The sequence below is a fragment of the Elephantulus edwardii genome, unplaced genomic scaffold (genome assembly GCF_000299155.1).
Source record: "Elephantulus edwardii isolate Elephantulus edwardi_28Jun2011 unplaced genomic scaffold, EleEdw1.0 scaffold00057, whole genome shotgun sequence".
Classification (NCBI taxonomy): domain Eukaryota; kingdom Metazoa; phylum Chordata; class Mammalia; order Macroscelidea; family Macroscelididae; genus Elephantulus; species Elephantulus edwardii.
Genome location: NW_006399807.1, coordinates 16,731,167 through 16,742,188, shown reverse-complemented (window position 1 = coordinate 16,742,188; position 11,022 = coordinate 16,731,167). Strand labels below are relative to the sequence as shown.

At 38.8% G+C, this 11,022-nt stretch overlaps 1 protein-coding gene across 4 annotated transcripts in view; it reads right to left on the bottom strand.

Annotated features, from left to right (window-relative positions):
* DNM3 (dynamin 3) overlaps nt 1-11,022 on the bottom strand; it is an 875,056-nt gene that overhangs the window by 362,940 nt on the left and 501,094 nt on the right. For all 4 annotated transcript variants that reach the window (XM_006887429.1, XM_006887430.1, XM_006887432.1 and 1 more), the window contains one exon: nt 5,307-5,420. In XM_006887429.1, the coding sequence (XP_006887491.1) occupies nt 5,307-5,420 (114 nt within the window). The remainder of the gene's footprint in view (nt 1-5,306; nt 5,421-11,022) is intronic.

Below are 11,022 nucleotides of genomic sequence, written 5' to 3'. Positions count from 1 at the left end.
GGAGCAGCTAGTGTGTGGATTTGAACCGCATGTGTTTGGAACTGCAGCGCAGGCTCTTACCTTTACTAAATAAAATATAGTACTGGTTTTATTTTCTTCTTAGCTTCTACTCAGCATGTGATGGGTTGTCCTATTTATTTATGCATGGTTTTTTTCCACAGTTCATGAGGGCAAGTACCATGAATTCTCTGCTGACCACTTTATCCTTAGTGTCTAGGATAATTACTGTTAGGTTCTTTCCAGTCAGCTACCAATCAGAGTGACCCTGTATGTACTCAACCCTGAACCATCTTCATGATCCCGACCATCATCAAGCCCACTGTTGCAGTCACTATGTCAATCCACATCTTTAAGGGTCTTCTCTTTTGCTGACTCTCTAATTTTTCCAAGCATGATGTCTTTTTCCAAGGACTGGTCCCTTCTGACAACATGCTCCCAAGTGTGTGAGACATCATTTCACTATCTTTGCTTTTCAAGAGCACTCTGGATGCATATCCTTCAAGTCAGACTTGTCTGTTCTTTTGGCAGTTCATGGGTCATTCAACACTCTTTTCCAAACACACAGTTCAAAGGTATTGATTGTTCCTTGGTGTTTTTTATTCACTACCTAACTTTCAGATAAAGCATAAAGTAATAGAAATAGAAATAGAAACAGAAACAGAAATATAAATATAATCTAAAATACAGTGGCTTGGACCAGGCATGCCTTTGTCCTTAAACTAGAACCTTCACTCTTCACCACTTTAAAGAGGTCACAGGATAGCAGATTTCTCCAATGCAATACATTTTCTGATCTCTTGACTGTTGGTACCACAGGTGTTGACTGTGGATCCAAGTAAAATCAAATCACAACCAGCTCAATTTTCTATCTACCTGCTGCCTGTTGGTCCAATGACTAAGATTTTTTTCTTCTTATTGAATCATAATTCATATTGAAGGATGTGATGTGTATATAGACAGGATGCTCTTGAAATAAGTTCAAAATGAGGTTCACAGAGTTTCTGGTAACACACTTGAATTTTTTAATCAAAGACTGGGGTACCAAATGTAACTAGAAAGCAGTCAGACCTGGGAAAATCTGCTTTATGGTAAGTTATATACTGGGAAAGATGGTTTCTCTTTTTTTTTATGATGCGGGAAATTCTAATCTTGTAGTGATGACAATTTACAGGCAAGTAGGTAAATGATGTTTATCATACCCACACTATTATTATAACAACTCTCTGAGGATGAAGTGGAAATTTAGCATTGCCACAGTTACTGGTATAAAGCTTTATAGTAAATAATCATGCAATTTGATATTATCAGCTACTTCTTGGTTGAGGTTTGGAAGAAACAGATGAAGAGAACATGATAACAAAAGTATCAGTTTTGGAGATTGAATATTATAATTTTCTGCTAAAATACTCCAAATCTCACATATTCAATGCATAACATGATATAACAAACACTAAGAAATTAGAGTATCTTTGCACCAAAGAATGGTACTACAGTGGAGGACATGGAGTTACATGTAATAGGAAATATATCTGTATGATGTCTTACAAGTTCATTAGACACTTACTAGTTTTTCTCCAACATTTCCCTTTCAGTGATAGAGTCATCAGTGACCCCATTGGACCAATGAAAAGGCTGAGGCTCAGAGAAGTGAAGTGCCTTGTTCAAGCACTGGCAGATAGTCACAGGAAATCCATCACCTCCAGCACCCTGGCCTTACTAAAGCAATAAACTCTCATGATAACTGTACATCTTTATGGTCTAGTTATTATGATAATGTACATGAGAGGGAGACCTGGCAATAATTTTCTAAAAATGTTATTCTCAGTCCACAAAAGAAGAATAAAATGACTTGCAACAATGAGTCCACGGAGCTCTCAATGTTCCCTCCTTCCATACACTGAGTATCACGTGCCATCCAATAGGCTTCTTCTTTTGGAACCCACAGCACTAGGTGGGAGATTCATTACCTCAAATGAATGTAGCTATACTAGAATTTTCAGAGCCCCTAAAAAACAACACTCAAGGACACATCAATGCTCAGATGTCTGGAAATCATGTTAATGCATTCCCTGTAGGGCCAGGTTGGCTTGAACAACTTCAGTCACCTCTAACATTTTTAGCCACCTTTGCAGTTCTTGGAGGGAAAACATCCTCTAAGGAATGAGGTTCTGGAACCATAATCTGGGTCTGAACTTCTGCTTTGCCAACAACTGTCTCTGTGACCTTAGGAAGTTACTTATTTACATGAACAGCAAATATGCTGCAGGAAGCAACATAGGATCCTACAGAAATGGCTGGTGGAATGGGGTTTTTCAATGTCTTCATATGAAAAATGGGGTCTTTATACTTTCTGTAATTAGGATTGTACTGAATGTAATGAAGATCTGTCGTTGATATGTGCCACTGAGTCATCTAATGAAGATTAAAGGAGTTATTTCATGTATGTAAAATACTGTGGTGGTTGCGTACCACCAAGGTGGGACCGACCCATAGCTGAAACTCAGGTGGGTTTTCAGAAGCAGTAAATCACATGGGAGAATTTCCCATCTAGGAACAGTTGCCAATGCTCAGATTTTTGCAATGAATGAGTCCACTTTTGACTGTAGTCAGTAAAACAAATGGCATAAATGTTTACATATAAACTTTTGAGTATATTGTTTTTCTTTAGACAATTCTATATGGTATCTCCCATGGCAAAAAATTTAGTATCAATCAAAACACTCATCCAATATTTATTCAAAACACTGTTGTGTACAAACCACTTGGGACAGAAAGATGAAATTTTCCTTTAGGGAACTATAAGGCAAAAAAGTTTTGCTTCAAGAACAGACACAGGAATACTGTGATGCTCTCAGAAGCTATCAAGTCAAAATAGGAAGAGTATTTAACCCTGAACACATGTCCATTATTAACAACTCTCGCCTGTTCCACAGGCTTACCATCACCAAGCATTCTAATCTAATGTTTACCTGCTACCGTGCAAGCTCTAAGAATGCTCTCTCAAATTCAGCTGTTGTTAGATGCTGCTGAGTACAACTCATAAGAATACTACAAACACATGACATCAAATTCAGACTTACTGGATCTTTTGAGACTGGATATAACCTCTAAATCTTAAACAGAGCTATCCCATGAAGCTACCACCAAATAAACACCAGCTTAGCCCAGTTAATAAAATACCTGTCTTTGAACAAAGAATTAACTACGTAAGTATAAACTGACATTTAATCTCAAACACAAATGAGAACTTTAGTAGGGGAGATAGTTTAAATAAATAAACATGATTAAACAACTCAAATAGAAATAAAATATGTTGTTTGTAACCAATGTTACTGAACTATTAATACAGAAATCATGAGGCAGTCGTCAGAACAGAGGAGGGCAACACTGAATGGTTCAAAATTGGGAAGGGTGTGCGCCAGGGATGTGTCCTATCTCCATACCTTTTCAACCTATATGCAGAGCAGATTATCCGAGAGGCTGGGCTCTATGAGGAGAAGCGTGGTGTTAGGATTGGTGGACGATCTATCAACAATCTGCGTTATGCAGATGACACAACCCTGCTTGCTGAAACTGAGGAGGACCTCATGCACTTACTGCAGAGGGTCAAGGACTGCGGCCTTCAGTATGGACTGAGGGTCAATGTCAAGAGGACAAAAATTCTCACCACTGGACCAATTGGTAGCATCAGGATGGATGGCGAAGAGATTGAGATTGTTCACAGCTTCGGTTTGCTCGGCTCCACAGTCAACACTCTTGGCACCAGCAGCCAGGAAATAAAAAAATGTATTGCAATGGGAAAGTCTGCTGTTAGGGACCTCTCTAAAGTACTCAAGAGCAACGGTGTCTCTTTGGAGACAAAGGTGCACCTGATACAGGCCATGGTCTTTGTCATCACTTGTTATGCATCAGAGAGCTGGACAATGACTAGGGAGGATAGAAGGAGAATGGACACCTTTGAGCTGTGGTGCTGGAGAAGAGTATTGAATATACCATAGACTGACAAGAAAACAAACAGATTCATCGTAGAGAGGATTAAACCAGGCTACTCCTTGGAGGCAAGGATTCTGGGGCTTCGTCTGACATACTTTGGACATGTTGTAAGGAGAGACAGGTCTTTAGAGAGGGACATCATGCTGGGTAGAGTAGACAGACAGCGCAGGAGGGGAAGACCCTCTATGAGGTGGATTGGTTCAGTGACTGGGGTAATCGGGATGGGTGTGTCAGAGGCAATGCGATTGGCACAGGATAGAGTGGGGTTTAGGGCTGTTGTACATAGGATCGCTGTGAGTCGCAAACGACTCAACGGCACGTAACAGCAACAACAACAACATATAAATATATGTAAAAATATATAATATATATAAATATATATATATGACTGTGCATCTTGACACCAGTAGTAAATATGTAAGTTCAGAACCATTATTATCTGAAAAATATTCAGTTAATTTAGTAATAAATATGAATAGGTTAAATAAAAGAATACTACAAACAACAGATCTGAGCTCTGCCCTATCCTGTGCCATCATCACAATCTCTCACACACTCGAGCCCATTGCTGTGGACACTGCCAATCCACCTGTTTAAAGGTCTTCCTCTCCTTTGCCATCTCCTTCCCCCTTTCAAATGTAGTAGTATCACTTTTATCACATTTTAAAGGCTCTGAAATATTAATGCACCTTCCACCCCACCTCCATTTTATAGCCATCAGGTTTAAAAGAATAGTAAACTAAACTAAAACTATGATAGGACTAAAATTATTAACATCTAAAATAAATCAGAGAGGTATAACTATCACATTCAAGCTTTTACACAGGAATAAAATTCTCAAAAGGAAAAAAAAGTAGACGTAAAATTACCTGGGACTCAAGTGAAGAATAGTTACTGGGACATATTCAAAAGCTTGTTATTTGAGATAGATGTCACAGTAAACACTCCAAAATACTATATTAACTCTGCACCACGGTTATTCATTTCATTGTTAAGACTAGCTTAGTCTTTTTCAAGAAACTTAGTGAACACTTATTTCTCTTAACAGTACTTTCACATTATTATAAAGAAGCAAACTCCCAACAACAGACTCCTAACTTAACTTTTTTGAGGTAATCACATATGATGAATATCCCAAAGAAATACAAGAAATTTTAAAATCAACACAGAAAAAAAAATAATGCTTCTTCAAACAGCACTTCACTTTAAATCTCGCAAAAGGATAAAAAGTAGTGTTTCACATGTGGTTATACGATACTAATTAATTTCAAATTCAAATATTTTAACAAAAACACTCCCTCTCTGAGGATTACCTCATCATCTTTATACCAGGACAAGCTTTCGGCAGTGAGGACGAACCAGTAGCCCTTTGAGCCTCCTTTCATGATGCCAATGTTGCTGATGGTTAGCCAGCCCTTGCGAATCACCTACAAAAGATCAGAGATCAGCAGAAATGTTTAGTTAGATATAAAGTCACATTTTACACAGGTCTTGGGCTAAGTGAAGTTGAAAACACAGTACATTCTACAACAAGAACAGCTCTATTCTCCTAAAGCTCCTATTAAGCTCTTGAAGATAATTCATCTTTCAAATGTGTGTATGGCCAGAAGGAAGACTCTCTCACCAATGAATGCAATAAAAAATGTTCTTATGCATGGTGAAAGAGCTACTGAAAGAGACAAAATGAAATGAAGCAAATGCGTAGGCTTGCGCTAGGCTATTTATAACATGGCTACTGTATTAAGACACATTTATTCTGCTGACTGACTGAACGACAACAGACACTCCATGTGCATTGCCTCTTGTCTCTTCCAGCTTACTGGTCTACTTGTTTGCCTGGTTTTCATCTCATTAGGGTTTCCAACAGAGACTAACCAGAAAATGGCAAAATAGGGGCAGAAACTTCAAAAAAACTTGCAGCGAACCACTTAGTTTCTTGCTGTTTTATATAACACTGTGTAGGAGGGGAAACCGAAACAATGAAATTAAAATTAAAGAGCTTTTTAATAGCTTTGACTTATTCATGTACTACTGGTCAAACTACAAAACTTATAGTATCTTCACAAAATTTTTAAACAGCATTTACATTTGAAACACTATCTTGGAGAGAAGACAGAAAATTAAATATGCAAGCTAAAGTCTATTCTTTTTCTTACAGTAGCTAACAGTTTATATTCTCCTTTTCCATATGGCATAGCTTTACCTCGTTCTTTATGTCAGATTATTTTTGCTGACATAGAACTGAAAAGTAAATACTATATGGAATTGTTCAATACTGATCTCAATGTCAAAATCATGCCATACTGAAACCATTCAATATCTTGGAGATTCTGAAATATTTTTAAATTCTTTCTTTCATGAATGAAAAATTAACATAAAATCCTACAGTTGGATGTAAATACCCTAAGAATCAGGTTTAATTTTTATATTGCTACTAAGGAGTTGTGCCGGCAATCCTAAAAGCATGCAGCTTGAATGTGGCACAGAAAAACCATGGGCAATCTCCTTCTGTGTGATTTACTGCCTCAACTATCCTGCTGGCAGGTCAGTGATGAGCCTGTGCCAACATTATGGCATACAACAACACAAAATACTGAGTTCTCTACTTTATTGCATAGACTGGCAACAGAACCGAGGTCAAGTGCTTCGATGGCAGCAATGTCCATTGATGGTCTAGACTGTATGAAGTTGTGCTGCAACTCAAAGGTGGGGCATCTGTGAGAGCCGGAATCCACCAAGGGCCCAGAGGGGAAAACTGGGAAGTCTCCTCCTACCTGATTTGTATTCTTTAAAACTCAGCTGGGGGCGTTCAGTGAGTGGCAATGTGTAAAGTTCTCTAGTTAAAAGGAGAGTCTAAATGTAGGGGAAATTTTGAAATAATCCAACGGTGTCATTGTAGAACTTATAAGCCTTTATCCACACTTGCCGTCAAAGTCAACCTAGGTTTCCTGTCTTCACATCTTCCATGTGCTCATTCTCCTTTTTACTGTCCTTGAAGCTTTTACAGGCTCATGTATAGCTCCTTATTCAGACCCAGACCAAAGCAATTATATTTATTGTCAAAATTTCCTCCTCAGTTTGAACTCATGGAGGAAAAGTGTGACAGTCAGCTTCCATAAAGACATCAGCCCTGGAAACCCAATAGCACAGTTCTAGTCTGTTCTACAGGCTCTTCAAAGTCAGAATTGACTGACAAGTGGTGGGTAAACTATTATATGCATTGTGTGCCTTCTAAAAATATAGATTGTTGTAGTCATATACCCTTGAAACGTGGTTACTCAGAGGTGCTACAGGTATAAAAAGCACATAAGATTTCGACGAGTATGCATGTGGTAAGAAGCTGTGCTGCAATCCCAAGGCATGTGGTTCGAATCCACCAGCTGATCCATGGAATAAGATGGGCAATCTCCTTCCATACAACTTACCGCATTTGAAAACCTATTGGAAGCTCTGCTATGAATTGATTCTGACTCAATGGCACACAATAACATGAAAATAAGAAGGTAAAATATTAAATTTTAACAAAATTAATTGTTAATGCATTACAATTTAAATTATTTGAGTTAAATAAAACATATTAAAATACCTTTCATGTGGGCTATGAGTAACAAGCAACTTGAAAGCACATAACAACTGCTGTTGCTAGTTGCTGTCAAGTTGAGTACAACTCATAGCAACTTGGAACAAAAGACCGAATGCCATTCCATAATGCAACAACTAGCTTGTGTCGTATTTCTATTGGAAAGTGCTAGTGTAGAATGATCCTGAAACTCTCTGACTAAATACTTAGAAGGGAATATTAATTCTGTAAAGAATTAGTACTATTTTTGAATTTGAGAATTCTGTGATAAATACACACATAAGTGGCCTGACCTCTGCTGTAAATAGGAAGTGAGACAAAGAATACCAGGCTATCAGCATACATGTAAGTGGTAGTTAAAGCTGTCTGGGAGAAGAAAAGTGGTGTGAGGTAAAAATCTCAGAGCAAACACTATCATTTAAGAGGGTATAAAAAGCTGCTGACACAAAGAGACTGTCTTTCACCAGAGCTGGCACTGAATTTACCCGTCTAGTCCTTCTAAACTATGAGAAAATAAATTTATGCTTGTTAAAGCCAAAAGATTAAGGAGTGGTTACAAAAGAATGTAAAAAGAAATTTCAGGAAAATATGGCCAATGATGTCACGGAAGTAAACCAAACCCACTGCTGGACACTTCTCACTCACGGTGACCCTCCACTGGGATTCCAAGGCTGTAAATCTTTACGTCTCTCCCAGAGAGCAGCTAGAAGATGTGAACTGCCAACCTTTTGGGTAGCAGCTTTAATACATGATGAAATGTGAAATTTGTGGTGTCAAGTCCAGCACAAAAAGATACAGTGTAAATGCCAAAGTTGAAAACCCAAAAAGTTAACTGGACTGAAAAGAGAATGGGAAGTGAAAAACTGGACAGTATTTCTTCTCCACTAGGTCAAAGATGGAAGTAAAACTGAAACAAGGCCAAAATTGAATGATGGACAAGAAGAAAACACATCTATTGCTTAGAGAGGAAACAATCAGTGGAGAGCAAGAGGCTGATGGTTTAGGAAAGATAATACAAGGTCAATGAAGATGAGAGTGGTTGGGATGAAGAGCACTGGAATGGCTGTTCCTTCTCTCGTGAGCTGAGAAAGATTGGAAGGTAAGGAAAAATGTTGGTAATTTGTGGATAAAAGGGTGGAGAGTTTAGAAAGCTAATATTTGATGCTCTGATTTTTTTAAAATAAGAGATCTTTAGAACAAAAAGAATGAGTAGTTGGAAAGAAGGCTTGAGGATAAAAACAAAACATTAGTATAAATGGTGACTGTCTCAGGAAGGAAGCATAATCCTAGTTTTCACTGAGTCAGTTTATACTGTAGGTGACCTCATGTACATACAAATACTACTCCACAGTTTTTAGTGGCTGATTCCTCAGAAGTACATACACATTAGCTCTGAACTCTGCCCTATCCTGAGCTAATCTCATCATCTCCAACAGACCTAATCCCATTTCTCCAGTCACAGAGTCAATTCATCTTACCCTGGGTCTTCCTCTCCTGCACTGTCCCTCTACCCTTCCAAGCACAATGTCCTTCTCGAAGGACTGGTCCCTCATGGCCACGTGTACAAAGTATGTGAGCTGGAGCTTCAAAATCCTTACTCCAAGGAGCAGCTTGATTTCACTCTCTCCAGGACAGACCTGTTTGTTCTCCTAGTAGTCCACAGGACACTCTTCTCCAGCACCACAATGCAAAGGCATTAATCCTTCCTCTATCATCCTTAGTTACTTCCCAACTCTCTAATGCATATCCAGTAATTGTGAAGACCATGATCTGTATCGGGAGTATCTTAGTCTCTAGACTGAAATCATTGCTCTTCAATACTCTAGAGAGGTCCCTGACAGCAGACTTTCCCAATGCAATTCATTATTTTGATTTCCTGACTGCTGGTGCCAAGAGTGTTGATTGTGGTGCTCCTAGGTGAATTCAAATCTCCAATTTTTCAGTTACCAGCCACCATATTAACTTTTTGCACCACATAGAGAATGTCAATGACAATAAGCAGATATTTGGGGAAAGTTGAGAATGAAGAAGAAATATGTGCAAGAATCTCAATCAAGATAGTTACTTTCTCTTCTTCAACAGCTCTCCGCAGGTCTGCTATAAAAATGAGAAGAGACACAGGGTTCTGAATTTCTGGATCCAGTGACCAACATACTGGAATGGAAGACAGTGACGTTTTGAGGGTAACAGAGCAATACAAGTGGCCATTTGACTTATTTTCCTAGATCAGGAAATGAAAGAAGACCAGGAATGGGATAAGGAGAGTTAGAAATTAGAAGACAAAATGACTGTTGTTCGTAGGTGCAATTGAGTCAAATATGACTCACAGTAACCCTATGAACAGGAATGTCAACCCTGTCCTCTCCTGTACCATCCTCGTCATCTCTGTCTGACAGACTTGAGCCCAGTACTGTAGCCCATGTGTCAATCCACCTGCCAGGATGTCTTCTCTTTCACTAATCCTCCACCTTCCCAAGTGAATTGTCTGCCCTTTTCAGAGAATACATGTCCAAAGGGATCTCTGGTGTCTTAGTGGTAAGGAGTTGTGCTGTCAATCCAAAATCACACAAGCTGCTCCACTGGAGAAAGATGAGCAAGCTCCTCCTGTACGATTTACAGCTTCAGGACCATCCTGTCCCACCCCCAGCCCCAATAAGGCAAGCTATGAGTTGGTTCCAACGTGATGGCACATAACAAGAACATGCCCCAAAGTATCCTTGCCTCTGGGGCTGCACTCTGGCTGTATTTTCTCCAAGATATATTTGTCAATCTGACTACAACTGATAACAACCCTGTGAACAAGAAACACCTTGCCTGTCCTGCCCCATCCTCACAATCTCCATCATGCTTAAGTCCATTGTTACAGTCACTGCATCAGTTCACTGGCTGGGGGTCTCCTTTTCTTCCTCTGACCTTCTACCTATCCAAGCATGTTGTCTTTTTCCAAGAACTAACCTCTCTTGATAATATGCCCAAAGAATGTAAGATGAAATTTCACCATCCTTTCCTCTAAGAAGAAGCACACTGGCTGCACTTTCTCCAAGACAGACTTGTTTAATCTTTTGGAAGTCCATAAGATATTCAATATTCTTCACCAACACCACAATTCAGAGGTACCAATTCTTCAGTATTCCTTATTAAATTTCAGATACATAGGAAGCAAATTAAAAGATCATGTCTTGCGTTAGCCACACGTTCATCTTTTAACCTGTTATCCCCTTGCTCATTAATCCAAGGGTCTTTGAGTGCATATTTTTGCAATACATCTTCTGATTTTTTTTACTATTGATGCTATGCGTGCTGACTGTGGATTCAAGCAAAATGAAATCACTGACAAATTCAATCATTTCTCCATCTGTCATGATGTAGCTTGTGGGTGAGGTTTTGTTTTTTTCATAATTTTTTATTTATTTGGATATAGTAATTCAAATGGATATAATCTTCAAGAT